Source organism: Oncorhynchus keta, chromosome 11 (assembly GCF_023373465.1).
Source record: "Oncorhynchus keta strain PuntledgeMale-10-30-2019 chromosome 11, Oket_V2, whole genome shotgun sequence".
NCBI classification, from domain to species: domain Eukaryota; kingdom Metazoa; phylum Chordata; class Actinopteri; order Salmoniformes; family Salmonidae; genus Oncorhynchus; species Oncorhynchus keta.
The window spans coordinates 50,759,971-50,779,990 of NC_068431.1; the positions used below are offsets into that span (position 1 = coordinate 50,759,971).

Below are 20,020 nucleotides of genomic sequence, written 5' to 3' on the forward strand. Positions count from 1 at the left end.
TCTCCAACACCCAGAGACATGGGAGGGACACAGAGGATAGCATGTCTGCGTTTATACCCGTGTGGCGTGTGAGCATTTCTGTGCAAACGTCATAGTGATTTTTACATTTGTCCGCTGCTCCAGTGATGTGTGTTCGTACATGTGTAACCTCCTGTATATACTAGAACCACTGGTGTGTAGTGTACAGTGTGTGTGTGTGTGTGTGTGTGTGTGTGTGTGTGTGTGTGTGTGTGTGTGTGTGTGTGTGTGTGTGTGTGTGTGTGTGTGTGTGTGTGTGTGTGTGTGTGTGTGTGTTCCAGCGTGTGCTGTGCGGCAGCCTCAGTGTGAGTGGTCAGTATGCAGCCCCTGTCCCTCTGAGGGCCATGATTTATGGGACATTAATTCCTGATGGCTGGAACTGGGAGAATATTTCAGCTGGAGGACGAAGGGCTGGAACATTTTCTGAGCCGTCAGCAGGAAAGACAGAACAGACCAGGGGTGCTTCAGCCACTTGAGGTGACAGCACTTCTCTGATCCATACACATAACCTGCGCTTCTATTTGTTAGAGAGAGCGAGGCACTCGTCATGTCAGACGCAGGCCCACCGCGAACAGGGTTATCTGGCAGACTGTTTTGGCGCAGCTCATTATGGAAATGAATATTATAACGAGAGAGTGGACTCTTAAGGGAGCAAAAAAACAGAATTCTGTATCCATGTCGTTCAGTGAGGTGCCTTGCTGAATTACATTGCGACTCTCGTTTTCAGTATTGCCTGTGGTTCACATCAGTGCTGTTCATTTGGCTCCCACAAGGGGCAGTATAGTGAGCTCAGAGCCCGTGGGAGAGGGTCGGAAGAGAAGGACCGCAACACGGAGCTCAGTAACAGTATACTTAAACACACGGAACAGCAACAACAACACCAACAACAACACAAAAAACACACTGATGATGTAATTGACAATGTCAGGAATGTTGTGTCAAACGTGTCCGATGTCTTTCTGCAAATTAAACTTACTTGTTACAAAACAACGACTCTGCTGCACAAGTTCCAGAGAGGAGGACGCGTCCATGTGAAACAACAAGAGGGGCAGAGCCCAGGGGAACCACAGTGAAAGGTGATAGCTCTGACCCCAGCCCCCACAAGTCCAGCCGGGATCACCCTCACACTCGCCACGCTGGTCAATACTGGACACGAAACAAACTGCTCAGGGCTATCCAGTGACACTGTCTCTCGGTCAGATAAAGGGAAGAGGGGTGTCTCCTGTTGCAGCTGTGTGGAGGAAGGAAGGGAGGGAAGAAGGGAGGGAAGAAGGGAGGGAGGAAGGGAGGGAAAAAGGGAGGGAAGAAGGGAGGGAAGAAGGGAGGGAAGAAGGGAGGGAGGAAGGGAGGGAGGAAGGGAGGGAGGAAGGGAGGGAAGAAGGGAGGAAGGGCAAGAAAAGGAAGTGTGAGATCTATCTACCCCTTCTCTTCCAGTCTTCTCTTCTCTTGTGTTTTTCAAAATGGCCGACGAGACAGGAAGAGGCTGTTATCAAACAGGCCAATCAGACTAAACAAAAGTGACACTTGCCCAGCAAAGACACAGGGCTTCAAAAGAGAAGGGGAAAAAAGGAAAAGCGAGGTGAGCGATAGAGAGTAAAGAAGGAAAAAGTGCTGACCGGTTTGGTGGTTAGGGATTTGAAACGACTGCGCGCACACAGATCGCTAGGTGCCCACGCTTTCTCTATGAGCTTCCACTCTCTCTCTCGCTCTCTCTCTCTCTGTCTATCTCTCTCTCTCTCTCTCTCTACACCCACACCTGTTTTTTGCTAACTCTGCAAATCACGTGCCTGACAGACTCCAGATCCAGTTTAAATAATGCATGGGATTTCTCTTTTAACTTGTCAGTCGCAAAGGAAAAATATATCACTTCTTCTCTGATGTCATTTGTGACGGTGATTTTCCCTGACAGTACGCCATTAGACCAATGAGCCCCTTTTTTGCTCGGCTATTCTTCTCCAGTCGCCTCGACCAGAAACACATGTTCTCCCTTTAGTAATCTCTTCCTTTTCCCCCCTTGTTAACAGGATTTCAGAGGCATATTTATATTTAAAGACACCATTTCACAGGAGCCCCTGTGCCTCTTTGCAGCTTTTCGGCTGTAAAAACCCAAAGAGTATAAACATCCTTTCAAACAGTCTCTCCGCGCCGAGAACCAACTTCTGCTCTGCACTTTAAGGAGACTCCCCAAAGTTAGACTGAGGGTTAAGCCAAATTGGTCAACTGATTACAGCGCTAAAAGAAAACGATCAAGCGTTCGTCAGCTCTCTCTCTGCCTCCAAAAGCGATGATTTCTAAGTGTTTTTTTTTTGTCTTGAGAGAGGGGTGGTGGGGGGGTGTCGCTGTTTGAGGAGATATGGGAGGGAGAGAGATTGAAATCGTGCCTATCTCCGCTAACGGTTGTACGCAGATAGCTGAAGGTTTTCTTACAGCCCATCCCGCACGGAGGGGAAAACGCAGATTAGCTGGCCCTTTGATGTTCTCCAAAAAAGCAGCTTGCCTTCAGAGAGAGGGAGGGGGACCAAACACAGCCCCCGGGAACGCAGGAACGAGAAAGAAACAGGGAAAGAAAAGAGAGAAGGAGAGAGAGAGGGGTAGAGGGAAAAACAGAGACATCAGGCTTTGCAGCTGTCGTCTAGGGATCAGTGTCTTGGCCGCGGAAGAGAGAACGCAATGGGTTAAAGTCGGAAGGATATCTTCTGAAGCTGTTTGTTCAACTTAAGAGACGCGATTCGCTAGATCAGATTCCAACGTCCCTGCCCCACCACCACCCACCTCTCAACAAAGCGTGCTGCAAAACCAACCAGAATCCACAAGGCCTTTCTTCCAACTCTTTTTAGGGTCAAAGTGGATTTTACTGAGATGAAGCATGCTCCCCCCCCCTTCTCCTCCCCCGTCTCTCTCAGGTGCTCTGGCTGTTGGTGGTGGGGTTGAGTCAAAGTCATATGAGAAGGCAAACCTGGGGGCCCAAATCACACACACCCCTCTGCTAAACCACTCAGGGATCCGTTTTACAGGTAGTGTGAAGTTCGTCCCTTCAAATGCCTTCTGCATGAGGGCTCACTGGCTTCTTCATTACGGAGAATGGAGGAGCCTGCTGAATTGTGGGTGACTTGTGTGACAGTGCTAGCTGAGGCCCACTGGCACGGCAGTGTTTCACCGATCCCCTGGACAGAAAGCCAGGAAAGCCTGCTGCCTCTCTGTAGTGATTATCAGCAGCATCATTATCATCATCATTATCCCTGGTGATGTGACAGAGAGGGGCCAGCTCACCGTAGTGCTGGTGTCAGGGAGGAGTACATTAGAGGGTCTGTGACAGAGTGGGACACACAGGCACCCAGCCCTCGCTACTGACACACCCTCTTCTCTCCATCCAGCTCTGTCATCATCGCCCAATCTCACGGTTGTCTCGTTACAATGTACTGGAGGAGATTTAACTATCGGTAATCATTTAGGTTGAGGTGTCACGTTACACCAATATTGCTACATGGCTTCATTTGATCGGGAACATCAATTAGGCTCAGCAAGACAGCGGGATTCATGGACACTGTCGCCAAGGCCTACTGTCGCCAAGGCCAGCCACTCTTTTACCGTGCAAACAGCATCACCCCAAAATACAAATAAATGAATCCAGTAAATACTTTTGTAAGTTCTCTGTTTCCAGCTAGCACATGTGGTTCCTTGGAAGCTAGCACATTTGGTTCCTTGGAAGCTAGCACATGTGGTTCCTTGGAAGCTAGCACATTTGGTTCCTTGGAAGCTAGCACATTTGGTTCCTTGGAAGCTAGCACATGTGGTTCCTTGGAAGCTAGCACATTTGGTTCCTTGGAAGCTAGCACATTTGGTTCCTTGGAAGCTAGCACATTTGGTTCCTTGGAAGCTAGCACATTTGGTTCCTTGGAAGCTAGCACATTTGGTTCATTGGAAGCTAGCACATTTGGTTCCACGTTTGGTTCCCTGACCGCTAAAACGGAATGTTTTTTTAAACATTCTGAGAATGGAAGTGAACATTTATTCTGTTCTGGGAACATAGATTTTTAGTTGCAGGAAGGTTCTGAGAACGTTTTACTATGGTTCCCTGAAAGTTTTCTTGTGAGGATTTATTAACGTTCCGGGAATGGAAATTATAGGCGGTGTTTGCATAGCTTCCTTAATGACTTTTAATAACACTGATAGCATAGGTTAACTGGTTGGAACTACACAGACAGGACACATGGAAATGTATTTACTTACGGATTAATCGTGCAAAAACATGTATTTTTTATTGTGGCACGGCGTCAGTGATATTCAAACCTATGATCTTCTGTTCTCTATCCATGGAATTAGTCCACTGCGCCACCAGGATGGAGCTAGCATGCCATTTTTTTCTCTCGTTATGCTGAAGTACTGAAATTCCCACAGAAGAATGTTGTTTCTTAACGTTCTCGGAACAATTTGAGAACATTACTTTGAATAGAGCCACGAGGAAACCTGGTGGAAACGTTATGCTGAAGTATTACAATTCCCACAGGAGAACGTTGTTTCTCTGAACTACTTGAGAACATTCCCAAATGTCAAACCAGTTGGAGAACGTTCCTAGAACATTACCAACATTTTTATTCAATATAACTATCTTTAAACATTTAGAAAACGTTCTGTTAAAGTAATGAAACGTTATTTTTCCAAGTAACTATCCTGCACCATTCCCAGAATGTTGTGGGAAGGTTGTATGCAAAATAACCACAGGACAACTCTCACCAAGCTCTAAGAAACATATGGTTCTCAGAACGTTTATGTGCTAGCTGGGTTTTCTTCCCTCGCAGGCCTTGTGATTTTATATGTAAACAGTGTGAAGTATAAATAAGTGTGCACATCAGTTTGTCCTGTCTCTGTGTGTGTGTGTGTGTGTGTGTGTGTGTGTGTGTGTGTGTGTGTGTGTGTGTGTGTGTGTGTGTGTGTGTGTGTGTGTGTGTGTGTGTGTGTGTGTGTGTGTGTGTGTGTGTGTGTTTACTTGTCCCTCTACATATTCAGACTCATGTCTCTATCGGGGGCGTCTGCCGTGGCTCTGGGTGGTGATAAAGAAGGCTGTCTGCGTGGCGCCTCTATTACCCGGCCCGCCGCCACGCGCGTTGTTAGTCACACACGCTGCCATCACCGCCATCTAAATGCACGGTCAGGTCGCAGCCATTAAGGACGCCATTAGCCTCAATAAAATACGGCTGAAGCGAAAGCAACGCGAGGGCCAGAACCAATTACCTGTAGTCACGTGTGAAGCAGCCATGGAGAAAGAGACATGGCCAGTGGAAGTTTACAAGGAGACAAACCTTCCGCAGTCTCTACCTAACCTACCTCCTAGAGACGGCTAGACAGGCTATTAACACACTGGCTGTGGACTTGAACAGGTACATCTGTTATTATTTGGGGGGCTAATATTTTCATTTGAGTTGACAGTCATAATACATATGTGAATGACCTTGATTATAAGGGTTTTCTGTCATAATTTCCTGTTTATTGTGCCTCAATGGTTGGATGTGGTACATTTAAAAAAAAAAGTACAGTATGTACGTTGCTGTGCCTCTGACCTGCGTTGGAGTTGAGCTCGTCGTTCTCCGACTCGGTCCCGTTCTGGCTGCCGGCTCCGTGGAGGTTGTTCATGGCCATCAGCTTCATCTTCTGCAGCTTCATAGCCTCGGCCATCGCTGCAGCAGTCAGCCCTGCAGGACAACACATAAATACTGTACACAAATCACACGCATACACAGCAAGGAAACACACACACCACAAATCAAAAAAATCTAATCCAGTGATATTGGTCACATACACATATTCAGCAGGTGGTATTGTGGGTGTAGCGAAATGCTTGTGTCCCTCGCTCCAACAGTGCGGTAGTGGCTAACGATACACGACAATACACACACATCTCAAGGTAAAAGAATGGGATTAAGAATGTCGGAGTGCTATTGACTAGAACACAGTAGAATACAGTACATACATATGAAATGGGTAAAACAGTATGTAAACATTATTCAAGTGATCAGTGTTCCATTATTAAAGTGACCAGTGTTCCATTATTAAAGTGACCAGTGTTCCATGTCTATATACGTAGGGCAGCAGCCTCTAAGGTGCCGGTTTGAGTAAACGGGTGGTAGCCGGCTAGTGACAGTGACTAAGTTCAGGGCAGGTTGCTGGACGGAGGCCGGCTAGTGATGGATAGAACAAAATCCCCTACAAGGTAATACATTGGCAGATGTTCATACAGTATCACTGTAATACAGGCCTTTTGCAAATATTTAGAGTAGAACACAACTTGGATGCTGTGTCATGCTTTTTTAAAACTCTTTCAGTCCAAGCATGTGTACTTGGTCTCCAGATACATGTCTATAGAGGAGCCAGAGTGAGGCTTTCACTGGCCCCAGGCCTCCCCTGACCCCTCCAATCCAGGGACAGCTGAGGGGAGCTGGGGCCGCTGATGGCGGTAGGGAGGGTCCCTCCCCGTCCGTCCCAGGAGAGCGCTCTCTCCCTGAGTCTCTCTAAGAAGCCCAGCTACCTTCAGCTCATCAAGGGCTCCACAGCCCCGGAAGCCATCATCACTCTGCCCAATTAGGCCCCTAATTAATTCAATTAGACGATGAAGGGACACATTAAGTAATTAATTAAATGACGACGCAATGTCTTCTTGCTTTGCCGTGATCTAAATTTCTTTGCAAATCAGGACAAAAAAAATAGACATCTTTTTCATTTTCTCCCCAGGTTCATTCAGACAGTATATGTCACCTTGATCTAATTCATTAACGGAATCGCCTCGAACGGAATGGGAGACGTGTAAAAAAATATTTAAAAAATGAAGAGAAAAAAAAAGCTCATTCATTTATCATTTAATTTTGTTGGTATGAACATGAACACTTAAGTTACTTTCCCCGTGAAGGGAAGAGAGTCTGATCGGAACCCCATTACTCCAGTGCTGTCAAACACCAAAGGCGGAAAATTAACTGTGCCGCTCTCGTCGGCCAATGTTTCTCAATTCCACTACACACGGCAAGGCAAATAAACCAGCAAATTATTCTAACTTGAAAAAATATAGACAGGCACAGATAGAGTGGGAGAGGAGAGGGAAGGGTAGGGTAGGGTAGGGGGAGGGGGAGGGGGGTTAAGACAAATGAATCTCTGTCCTTACATTTATATTAAAAAAACAAGCCTTCTATTTTTATGCATCCCGGCCCCTCTCTTCCAAGCGTGCCTGAGGAAACAGGCGAAATGTTTTCAATAGCTACATTTAAACAAAATGTCATGATGATTGATTCATTTTATTATGAGTTCATTTTGTTGCCTAATCCCAGACAGTCAGAGGCACAGCTGCAGCAGCTTGGAGGGAAACTCAAACCTCTTCTTGAGCACTGAATTAGCTGTCGACGTGTGGCCGGGGGGGGGGAAACAGGAGAAAAACAGCTGACAACAACATGGAGGGAGCACGACGTCAACTCTGCTAGTGCCGTAAAAGCTTGGCAGAGCCGTCCGTTATATCAAGCCTTATTTTTGGTGGGATTTGAGGATGCACTTGGTGGGGGAAAAAAAGACTTGCATGCTTGAAATTCATCCTGTCGTGAACTACTGTAAAGCCTTGTCTAAACAGAGAGGGCAGAGCCAGAAGGTTTAGGCGAGCTAGGACATTTTCCCATATCTGATCCTATGATCTTCTAACGCGTCTAGCCTACTAGGGTCACTGAGGATTACTGGCTGGCATACATGAAGTTGGCTTATATGGAACTACAAATTCTAATTTATGCTAAAGAGTTTGTCACTCTCGTCATACAAAATCCCTTCTTATTAGAGTCTTGATTCCACTAATTCTACATATGTAAACTTAAGGACATGAACAGGATGAGCTTGCAAGCCAAAGTAAGGTAGCAAAGCTACAAAACTCTGCTTCAATTTGAAGCAGCTGTATCGAAACGAACACAGATCCCATCTCGTTGGCCCTCATCATAAACTAAAAGTGATTGTCTGTGTCTCTTGTGATCTCTCATCACTGCCCTATGCTCTCTGTCAACTAACCTTCAATACATTAACAAGTCATACGGTGGATGGCCTGTTTATACCCAGGCCAGGCCAAGTTCTCTCTGAGAAGGTAAAATTACCTCAAAGCTTATTATGCACTACAATAGTCTATAGCAGCTCTGATTGAGGTGAGAGAGAGAGGCAATCAACAACCACTGCCTAGCAGACCACATCGAGAGCATAAAATACCACAACAGAGAAAAAAACACAATCAGTGCATTGTCTTTACACATTCTTCCCCCCTCCTGATTTTACATGGAAGACGAGCCTGCGAGATCAAACAGGGAACGTAACAGTAATTGATGTTTGAGTAAAGTCACGACCCACGGAAATGGGAGCCCGCGGATGAAAGGGGAGCAGCGTTTTCCAGGGGTGGACAAACAGATTGCTTATTGTTTGCCTTTCATAGCGCTCCTCAGATGTAGAGGACCCCGGCCAGCCCCCACTTTGAGAGGCCTGGCCCTCAGAGTCAGCCCTGCCAGATGAGTGTAAGGCAGTCAGGCACATCGGACTGGACGAGCCATCCATCCTATTTTCTCTTTTCAAGCCCCATCCTCCCTTTCTCTTCGCATCAGATTGGGAGGGGCCATTCTTGCGGCTAATCGTTAATCTGGCTGGGATGGTCTGGGGCGTAGTCCTACCCTGTTACCCTGGGCAGGTTACAGAGGGCCTTTGTGGTCTCTCTGGGGTCAGACACAGGCCAGAATTCCTCCCGTACATTCAGTCCTATTGGCTTTTGTCAGGCCCAGCCCAACAAGGCGTCTGTTTAATTAAAGGGGGGGGATACCTGGTCAGGCGGATTCCATAGAAAAAAAAGGTTCATTCCATTCTTTTGATCTTTGTAGTAGAGGTCTGACCCAGCTCTGTGGCTATTGATTTTAATAAAGACGCTGGTATTTGCTGGTCCGTTTGGATATTAATTGTGCAGCAGAGACATGAATCTATGGCCACTGGAGGAAGACAGCAAAGGAATGCAGATATATTACGTTTACACAGTCCCTTGTTTTTTATTTTTTTTTATCTTCCTGTCATTATAATCAGTACCACCTCCAGCCTTTTGGGGCCCGACGTGAAATTTGGCTGCCGTGGAAAACTGCTGATGCACTACCAAATATTGAAATGGCCCGATGGACAATTTCTTAACTTCACCGTCGTCGGCGAGCAATTTGATTGCAAAGTAAACGAGTCTGGCCCGGGCACCATGAACAACGTGGGACGGGAGCTCCCTCCCTCCGCGCACAATAAGGCACCTGCACGGGCTGCTGTACTCCACAACAAGGCTGAAGAATGACAAGACAATGGGGAACAAGATCAAGAGGGAAAACTGAGACTATTACACACTACAACCAAACAAAGGTTTGTCAAAGTGTGTCAAGCAAGTGAAAGTTGTGAACATGTTGTCAACTGTTAAGGACAGTTCAACTGCCATCACATAGACAGCCGTATATTCACCATAATGCCGCCGTTGAATTTGTGCCGAGTTTCACGCACTATCAAGGCCACTCGGTGCTTGTAGTGGTGTTTAGGATACTGACGTTTTCATCATTTGACCGCGCGTATTGGTGGCTGGTGTACTTTCATTTTGTTGCCGTTATCAAAAACAAGCTGTTGCCATGTTCCAGCACCGAACTTTTCTTGAACAGTTCAATTTGTGTGTGTTTCCTTTTGTGTTTTTACATATAACCTACAGTATCTTAAACGAATGGAAATGCTATTGTGTTAAATGAAATGAAATGCAAAATCGTATTCTTATGTTTACCCGAGGCCTTCATAAAACCCCACCAAAACATCTGGCATTTATTAATTACACTGTCAGAATGACTGAAGGGGGGTGTCCATCAAGGCACAGCAGTTCTAATGTTAAATTACTTTTAAGCCTTGAGACAATTGAGACGTGAATCGTGTATGTGCGCCATTCGAAACGGCGCAGTGTAGTAGGTGCCAGGTGCACTGGTTTGTGTCAAGAACTGCAACGCTGCTGGGTCTTTCCCGCTCAACAGTTTTCCCGTGTGTATCAAGAGTGGTCCACCACCTGAAAGACATCCAGCCGACATGACACACCTGTGGGAAACATCGGAGTCAACATGGAACAGCATAATAATAATAATAATATATGCCATTTAGCAGACGCTTTTATCGACTTACAGTCATGTGTGAACAGAACCCATCCCTGGCGTTACAAGCGCCATGCTCTACCAACTGAGCTACATCCCTGTGGAACGCTTTCAACACCTTGTGGAGTCCATGCCCCGATCAATTGAGGCTCTTCTGAGGACAACTCCATACTAGGAAGGTGTTCTTAATGTTTTTACACTCAGTCTATATATATACATTATTTTTGGGGGTCGGGCCCCCTAACGGCCGCGGGGCCCTATATAGTCTGCGTATCGGAAGAGCCTCTGATTTGAATGCAAGGGAATTTTCCATGGTGAAGCTTATAACACGGACAGCAGTGCACAGCTTATTCTATCTAAAGTCCTGGGGGGGCGGACAATTCGCACTGATATCGAGTCAGTGCGTGGAGCTGCAGTGTTCATATATGTAGCAGTAGGTGTCGCAGGCACTGTCTCTCTCACTTCAGATATTCACTTAAAAGGCCATTACAAGCATACAGAGGACTAGAACTCCATTGAGCTGGAAGGTCTCTTTCGGTCCAAACAATTCCACCAGAGTGGCTTAACAATTGTACATGTGAATTCATACAAAGGAAAGGGAAGGGGGGAAAAAAACTGATTGCCTGTGAGAACAAGCCTGCAGAGATTGTGTTTTTCAGCCAAAATGGTGATTTGTGTTAATCTCAATTCTCAGCTGCATGCGTTATCGCATTTTACATTTCTCCTTTTTCAATGGGGAGAATAACACCTTTTCTTCACTCTGACAGAGTGTCCCAGGAAAAAGTATCAGATTTTGTGTGAAAGGGAAAGAGGGCAATGGGGGCTGAAGGAGGGGGGCACAGACTCTGCCTTTGATTCTCAACACAGTAAATATGACCTTCCTATTCTGCGTTTTCAAGTAAACTGAGATTGCGGGAAGGACAAAAAAAGGAAGGGGGTAGGGTATACTGTATGTAATTCACCTTTGGAATTTCCGAACAGCAGAACAAGGAGGAGACGAATGCACAACAAAGAGAGATGGCTCCGAGGCGTAATCAAACCCCCGTGCATTCTACAAATGTGGTGAGAATCCCAGAAATAGGACAAGATGGAGGTGGCTATTAAAGCCAGGATTACCTGCAGCTTGTGGCCTTGTGCTGTTCTGGACCTGAGCGGAAGACTGCTGGGACATGACATGTGTCCACGTTCTCCGCCTTACTGCAGTGTTACAATACGACATACAGTACTAGCTCTGTGCTGCAAAAACGGCCCGCGTCAGTCGAGTGTCCCAATGCAGACATTCAATGAAGCCACTGGGCTTTCAAATGCAAAGCTTAGCGGAATAGAAGGTCCATCGATAGAGCTGGAGAATCTGTGAGAGAAACCCAGCCTGTTCTCCACCATACTGTAGTATAGCTGTTGGGAGCAGAGTGCCTTAACGAAGGCTGTAATTAGTCCTAATTAAGTCAGACCCTAATGTTGAGGCGTGCCGTTGTGGGAGAGCGCGGCGCTGTAGGAGAAGTGGGAGATGGGGGTGCCATTTTCTTGTGGGGACGCACACACACACACACAGACACACACAGACACACACGTAATGTCATATACTCTATGGATCATCAAAGATTGACCCATTGGCCTCTCCACCAGACTACATGTCAATATTCTCCGGTCAGATACCAATGACAGGGAGATTTTTCAATATTACAATAATGCAATATAAAACACGTATTTATTTGATAACCTTATCTTTGATCACACATCTGTCAATCAATCACCGCTGTCTGTCTGTCGACTGTTGACATTGGCAGGGGGGTGTGTGCAGGGGACACACCAACCCGCCAGTGATTGGAGTCTTTTAACACATGAGCTGAATCTCAGCTGTAGCTTTGGAGGAGTGTGAAGAGGCTGAGTCCTGGAATAGAAATGCCTGTTTGCATGACACGGGCTGGGGAGGAGACTGGAGAGGCCACCGTGTCTTCATGACCCTGACCAACCTCTCTCTCTCTCTCTCTTTCTCTCTCTCTACTCCCCCCTCTCTCTCTCTCTCTCTCTCTCTCTCTCTCTCTCTCTCCCTCTCTCTCTCTCTCTCTCTCTCTCTCTCTCTCTCTCTCTCTCTCTCTCTCTCTCTCTCTCTCTCTCTCTCTCTCTCTCTCTCTCTCAACATGCTGAAACTCTCTCAATGTAATCTCATCATACAGTACTCTGATCTTCTGTAAATTACATTTTTACATTTGAGTCATTTAGCAGAGGGGTGGGGGGGGGGGTCGCTTATCCAGAGCGACTCTTAAAACTGCATTGTTGGATAAGGGCTCACCTGAAAGTGAAATACCTGTTGTATTCGGCGCATGTGACAAATAAAATTAGATTTGACGTACAGGAGAAATTAGGGTGACGTGCCTTGCTCAAGGGCACGTCGGCCGATTTTTCACCTAGTCGGCTCGGGGATTTGAACCAGCAGCCTTCCGGTTACTGGCCCAAGGGTCTTAACCTCAAGGCTACCTGCCGCCCCTCATGTATTGTACATGCAATATGCGACCCGTTCTCACACATACTACATGTGCGTCAATATACTAAATATGTTGTGCAAATGGGGGGGTTAGGACAATAATAACCACATAAAATACTTTTCTGTTCTGTGTTGAGACTGGTAAAAAAAAATATTTAAGTGCTATTCAATTCTCATCCGGGGGGGTGAATATGTCTCAGTAGCAATCCTTAAATCTTTGTCTTATCCCTTTAATTGTCTGCGTCGAACGTTAAAGGTGACACTTTCCACCTGCTCCTTTGTTGAACAAAAGGAAAGCCTTAACCTTTGTCTTATCCCTTTAATTGTGTGCATGTGTGTTTGTGTGAGTGTGCACATACAGTGCCTTGCGAAAGTATTCGGCCCCTTCGAACTTTTGCCACATTTCAGGCTTCAAACATAAAGATATAAAACTGTATTTTTTTGTGAGGAATCAACAACAAGTGGGACACAATAATGAAGTGGAACGACATTTATTGGATATTTCAAACTTTTTTAACAAATCCAAAAACTGAAAAATTGAGCGTGCAAAATTATTCAGCCCCCTTAAGTTAATAATTTGTAGCGCCACTTACAGCTGCGGTTACAGCTGTAAGTCGCTTGGGGTATGTCTCTATCAGTTTTGCACATTGAGAGACTGAATTTTTTTCCCATTCCTCCTTGCAAAACAGCTCGAGCTCAGTGAGGTTGGATGGAGAGCATTTGTGAACAGCAGTTTTCAGTTCTTTCCACAGACTCTCGATTGGATTCAGGTCTGGACTTTGACTTGGCCATTCTAACACCTGGATATGTTTATTTTTGAACCATTCCATTGTAGATTTTGCTTTATGTTTTGGATCATTGTCTTGTTGGAAGACAAATCTCCGTCCCAGTCTCAGGTCTTTTGCAGACTCCATCAGGTTTTCTTCTAGAATGGTCCTGTATTTGGCTCCATCCATCTTCCCATCAATTTTAACCATCTTCCCTGTCCCTGCTGAAGAAAAGCAGGCCCAAACCATGATGCTGCCACCACCATGTTTGACAGTGGGGATGGTGTGTTCAGGGTGTTTCTTTTACGCCAGACATAACGTTTTGCATTGTTGCCAAAAAGTTCAATTTTGGTTTCATCTGACCAGAGCACCTTCTTCCACATGTTTGGTGTGTCTCCCAGGTGGCTTGTGGCAAACTTTAAACGACACTTTTTATGGATATCTTTAAGAAATGGCTTTCTTCTTGCCACTCTTCCATAAAGTGCAATATACGACTGATTATTGTCCTATAGACAGAGTCTCCCACCTCAGCTGTAGATCTCTGCAGTTCATCCAGAGTGATCATGGGCCTCTTGGCTGCATCTCTGATCAGTCTTCTCCTTGTATGAGCTGAAAGTTTAGAGGGACGGCCAGGTCTTGGTAGATTTGCAGTGGTCTGATACTCCTTCCATTTCAATATTATCGCTTGCACAGTGCTCCTTGGGATGTTTAAAGCTTGGGAAATATTTTTGTATCCAAATCCGGCTTTAAACTTCTTCACAACAGTATCTCGGACCTGCCTGGTGTGTTCCTTGTTCTTCATGATGCTCTCTGCGCTTTTAACGGACCTCTGAGACTATCACAGTGCAGGTGCATTTATACGGAGACTTGATTACACACAGGTGGATTGTATTTATCATCATTAGTCATTTAGGTCAACATTGGATCATTCAGAGATCCTCACTGAACTTCTGGAGAGAGTTTGCTGCACTGAAAGTAAAGGGGCTGAATAATTTTGCACGCCCAATTTTTCAGTTTTTGATTTGTTAAAAAAGTTTGAAATATCCAATAAATGTCGTTCCACTTCATGATTGTGTCCCACTTGTTGTTGATTCTTCACAAAAAAAGACTGTTTTATATCTTTATGTTTGAAGCCTGAAATGTGGCAAAAGGTCGCAAAGTTCAAGGGGGCCGAATACTTTCGCAAGGCACTGTACCTGCGTTTGTGTGTGTGTGTACCCCGCCTGTACATGCATGTGTGTGTGTGTTTATGTGTGTGTCAGGGTTGGGCTCAATTTTAATTGAAGGCGGTCAATTCAGGAACTAAACTAAAATGACAATCTCAACGATCGAAAAAAGGGCTTTTTTTTTAAGTTTTCAAAATCCAGATTTTTTTACTGCCTTCAGCCCAACCATGGTGTGTGTGTGTGTGTGTGTGTGTGTGTGTCCGTGTGTGTGTGTATGCGTGTGTGTGTGTGTGAGTAGTAGGGACGCTACTCTCTGCGTCGTCCAAGTGGCCACAGGACACAGGCAATAATTAGCAGACACAGCAGCAGCAGCTTGCAGTTTTATATTACATCAAGGTAAACTCACACTGCTAGGAGAGGAGATGACTTATATCAAACGGGAATACGCTGTTAATTAACTCCCTGCCGTAGCAATCACTTCCTCTGTTTCTGCTATGGACTTAACCATCGCTGGCTTTCAGCACGTATCCATGTACCCCGGTCTTATTGGAAGAACGGACACAGCCTTGTAAATGGCTGTTTGAATGGGAAAGTCAAGGACAATGTGAGCTCAAGCGAGAGGCTGAGGAGTCAAGTGTCTGGACTGTGCCTCCTCACTCTTAGCTGGGACTTTCTTTTTCGTGGTCGGAGCCTGGTCTGGTTTGCTCGGGGAATGGGATTCGGGTTGGTACGTGGGAGTGCTGATCTGGACGTGTCATCAAACAGTGGCCCCGGTGGGGAGGTGGGCCGTGGGTGGCAGAGCAGGAGTAGATTAATAACCCTGGCTGTGCACAGGGGCTGTCGTGTTCAGGGCTCAGGATGCAGCAAGGCTTTATGGGGGCCAAACCCAGCGTGTCTCCCGACAGGGGATGCCAGAACACGACTGGGAGTCAGAAAGCCAGAAACACGTCTCTGTGTGCTTTATTGGTGTTATTACTTTTTATAAACTGGGTGGTTCGAGCCCTGAATGCTGATTGGCTGACAGCCGTGGTACATCAGACAGTATACCACAGGTATAACAAAACATTTATTTTAACTGCTCTAATTACGTTGGTAACCAGTTTATAATAGCAATAAGACACCTCAGGGGTTTGTGGTATATGGCCAATATACCACGGCTCAGGGCTGTATCCAGGCACTCCGTGTTGCGTCGTGCAATACAGCCGTGCTATATAGGTGGTATACCACACCCCCTCGTGCCTTATTGCTTAATTATACACACGCAGGCATGCTTGCACATAGCACGTACGCACACGTGCACACACACCACTGTTGCATTTGTGGCCGTCTGCAGCGAGTGTAAAGAGGGAGAGGGAGCTGAGACCGGCACTGATTTCTAGGCATCCCTTTAACCCCAGGAACTCGTTAATGTTTCATGAAAAGAGCCACTAGAGTCCTCACTGGCTGACTCACAATATCACGACTTAGCAGAAATAAATGGGCCAAGTGTTCAAAGAGTAACAAGACTTTGCTCAGTGGGCAGAAAGTGAGTAGAGAGCACTTTTCTTCCCCACATAAACCCCCCTCTCTCTCTCTCTCTCTCTCTCTCTCTCTCTCTCTCTCTCTCTCTCTCTCTCTCTCTCTCTCTCTCTCTCTCTCTCTCTCTCTCTCTCTCTCTCTCTCTCTCTCTCTCTCTCTCTCTCTCTCTCTCTCTCTCTCTCTCTCTCTCTCTCTCTCTCTCTCTCTATCCCCCTGCCCACCTCATGCGCTCAGACTTCTTATCCTGTAGGTGCCTCCCTGGAGCCCCTCAAATGGACTGGGGCAAAAAAGGAAAAGAAAAACCCACCAGTGTTCCCCTCCTTCATCTTCTGACGGCCCCCAGCCCGCATGCTCTCTACCTGTCCTTTACCCCTTCATCTCTCTCGCTCTAACTCATTCTTCATGTCACTCTGTCCCAGTTCACTGAATTATCTCTGTGTATCTGGCTGGTCACCTAACTTATCACACACACCCGACTGCCTTTAACCGCCTACATCCACAGTTGTCGAAAGACAAAGACACTGTTCGGGATGTTTTTATACAGCAAGGAGGGGGACAATCTGCGGTGGTTGCAGTGTTTAAGGACTTTCCATAGTTTTGTGAAATCGTTTTCCCCCTCAGCTCTGCGTGGGCTTCCTCTAGCTACTGTAAACTTGCTGGTCTGCACTTAGCTGAGCACCTTAATTAACTAGCCTTATTAATACTGCTAATTGCGGAAGAACAAAGGTTTGTACCTCCCTCCTGCTTCAAAGGCAGGCCTGGGCACATGGATCATTACAAACAGACCACCCAACTGTCCCAGAGGACTCCTGCTGTTTATTTCCCAGCTAGAAGAGCAACAAGACCCAACTTTATAGTTAACCTTGAGCACTGTGTCTGATCTGCCTTCGATTGGACCGGGCCCCTCACCCTTTCATTCCACCTCCTTTTAACAACGGGTTCAGCAGCGTCAGAAGATGAAGGAGGGAAACGCTTGTGTTTTTTTTCCCTTTTTTTGCCCCAGTCCATTTGAGGGGCTCCAGGGAGGCACCTACAGGATAAGAAGTCTGAGCGCATGAGGTGGGCAGGGGGATGGAGAGAGAGAGAGAGCGAGAGAGAGAGAGAGAGCGAGAGAGAGCGAGAGAGGGCAGAGAGATAGAGAGAGAGAGGCAGAGATAGAGATAAAGAGAGGGGAGAGAGAGAGAGAGAGAGAGAGAGAGGGGGAGAGAGAGAGAGAGAGAGAGAGAGAGAGAGAGAGAGAGAGAGAGAGAGATGAGGGGGATAGAGAGAGAGAGAGAGAGAGAGAGAGAGAGAGAGAGAGAGAGAGAGAGTGAGAGAGAGAGAGAGAGAGAGAGAGAGAGAGAGAGAGAGGGGGGGAGTAGAGAGAGAGGGAGTAGAGAGAGAGAGAGAGAGAGAGAGAGAGAGAGAGAGAGAGAGAGAGAGAGAGAGAGAGAGAGAATGCAAACACAAAGAAAGTGGACGGAATGTGTGCATTATCCACCGGCAGCTCGTGTGCGTACAGCACGAGATGCGTGCCCCCCTTTCCGTGACTTAATGAATTGATTGCTAACATAACCAAATTACTGGTCAAGTTGTAAACCCCAAAATTCCAAAATATACTTATTTTTTCAAAGAAAGCCATTTGTTCGTCTTTGGGAAAAAATCTAAAGGAAGCAGAGAATGGAAGAAGAAAAAACACAGAGGAAAAATGAGTGAGCCATGCATGATGATACTCCTGGCATCTGAGAGGGGGTAAGTCTGTCCAAACGGCTCTAATGTGATTGATGAGCACAGCAGTGTCCCTCCCTCCCTCTCTCTCTCTGTCTCGCTCTCTCTCTCTCTCTCTCTCTCTCTCTCTCTCTCTCATACACCCCCCCACCCCACCCCACCCCCCACCCGCTCTCTTTCTCTCTCCCATCATTGGCTCCTCCACTCCTAACTCTCACCTCCTCTGGCTGACTGGAGGGAGAGAGAGGAGAAGGAGAGGGGTTTGGGAAAGCAGGCAGACAGACAGGCAGGCAGAGGCACTCCTAGTGAAAACAGGGGGGCGCACACTGGAGCCGAAACAATAGTGACAGGCGCACTGGCTGGGGGTTTGCTGGTCGGATTAGCTCCAATAGCCATAATAAATGAAACAAGAGGATGAAATAAAAACAAGTCCACACTGACTGAAGGCTGGGCTTATGGGAAGTGGCAGCTCCACTGGCCCCCAGGCTCTGAATTAGTTTTGCCACTCGATAATTTGACTGATTCACTTGAGTGGCCGGAGAGGACGTTTTTTGGGCCTGATCTCGGTGTAATCGAGTAACCTGGCTGGTGATTACCCCACGGGCGCACAGGCTCTGGACGGGGACCTGGGACAGAGGAGAGGAGAGACAGGTGGAGGAGAGCGAGAGAGGGGCTGCCCTGGCTGGCGGACGGCTGGAGCACAGAGCTCAGAGCAGGTAGCAGCAGTACTTGTTGGGCCCAACACTTGCACGGTCACTTAACTCCTCTCACGTCACTGCTTCATGCCTCAGTTCTCCTGCCTGGCCTGGATTAGATATCTCCCCCTATCTCGCCAGATGTCTCCCATAAGAGTGTGTTGCGTGCGTGCTGGTACATCTATGTGCGCATCCATTCTCTATGCGTGCATGTGTGAATGTGTGTGAGAATAAAGCTGTGTTTGCATCTGCCCAGCAGAGGTCCCAGTAAACGCCAGATGAGTGGTGTGATAGTGGGACGGGACAGGAGCCTACTGGCTCTTCCTTAACAACGAGAATGAGGAGGCGGGGGGTGGGTTTCTCCTGTGTAGAGGCAGCCCAGGAATCTGTCAGAATCACTGCAGAAGATGGAAGGGAAGGGGGGGGTGCACTGCTGCCTGTGCACTGCAGTTGAAGGGTAACCTTTACTTAACCTTTCATATGTCGAAAGCACATTTCGCCACTGACTTATTAATTTGGACAAGGTCGCCTTTTTCCCCCCTTCATTTTAATACCAGATTAGCGGCGCCAGATCGTGAACTTTGATGTGGAAAATGTGCAGATGAGGGCAACTCTCTGGGCCACCGCATAAAAATTAGCAGGACTTTATTGACGTGCTATTGACAACAACAACAAAAATTCTAAAGAGGAGAAATGTCAATGCTTGCTACACAAGAGTAACAAGCAGAGTAAGCACTAAAATGTCCATTTACATACGGCGCTGTCAAAATGAATAATAGAATGTGCTGGATGCTGGTTTTCTTCTGCCCTGTTCAGGCAGCGGGGTTGATGGAACTGTGGAGGGCTGGCTGCGTAAAGGGCAGATGTCTGTCCCCAAAACCCCACTGCTGTCCTTTACGGAGAACCACACTTCTGTGTTCCACAGAGACATACACACTTCTTTCCTTCACAGAGAACCCGACTGCTGTCCTTCACAGAGAACCCCCCCACACACACACACAGCTGATCTTCACAGAGAACCAACGCTGCTGTGTTTCGCAGAGAACCACACTTCTTTCCTTCACAGCAGATGCTATTTTAGGAATGTGACGGGCTTCACCATGCTTCACTCATTTTATATAGAAAGCAGAGAGATGAATATATTCCTAGACATGACGAGGAAGACATGACCTAAATAACACAAATGTTATACTAATTTGTATAACAAATGTATAACTGTATCTGTGATACAACTTTTTTTAATGGGGAAAACATACATTTTTAAATATATTTTTAAAAGTCCCTTTCCTTACATTTTTTTTTATAGTCATGCAAAAACATGAAAAAGTTTGCCTTCCTGCCTTGAGTAAACAGTAACACCAAAATCATTAACATCCTCTGTGTGTGATTTTAGGATTATGTCATTAACAAGAATCAAACTTTACCAAGATTACCGCAAAGTGATCTCACCCCAGGGTGACCACACGGTCTGTCATTACAGAGTGAGGGGAGAAGGGCACAGATTTACACAGAGCTAATC

General features: G+C 46.5%; 1 protein-coding gene across 2 annotated transcripts in view; it reads right to left on the minus strand.

Annotated features, from left to right (window-relative positions):
- LOC118390537 (dachshund homolog 2) overlaps positions 1 to 20,020 on the minus strand; it is a 138,459-nt gene that overhangs the window by 45,661 nt on the left and 72,778 nt on the right. The window contains exon 3 of one of the 2 annotated variants that reach the window (XM_052457432.1): positions 5,577 to 5,708. In XM_052457432.1, the coding sequence (XP_052313392.1) occupies positions 5,577 to 5,708 (132 nt within the window). Of the gene's footprint in view, positions 1 to 5,576; positions 5,730 to 20,020 lie in introns of both variants that reach the window. The other variant, XM_052457431.1, reaches the window with a different exon arrangement.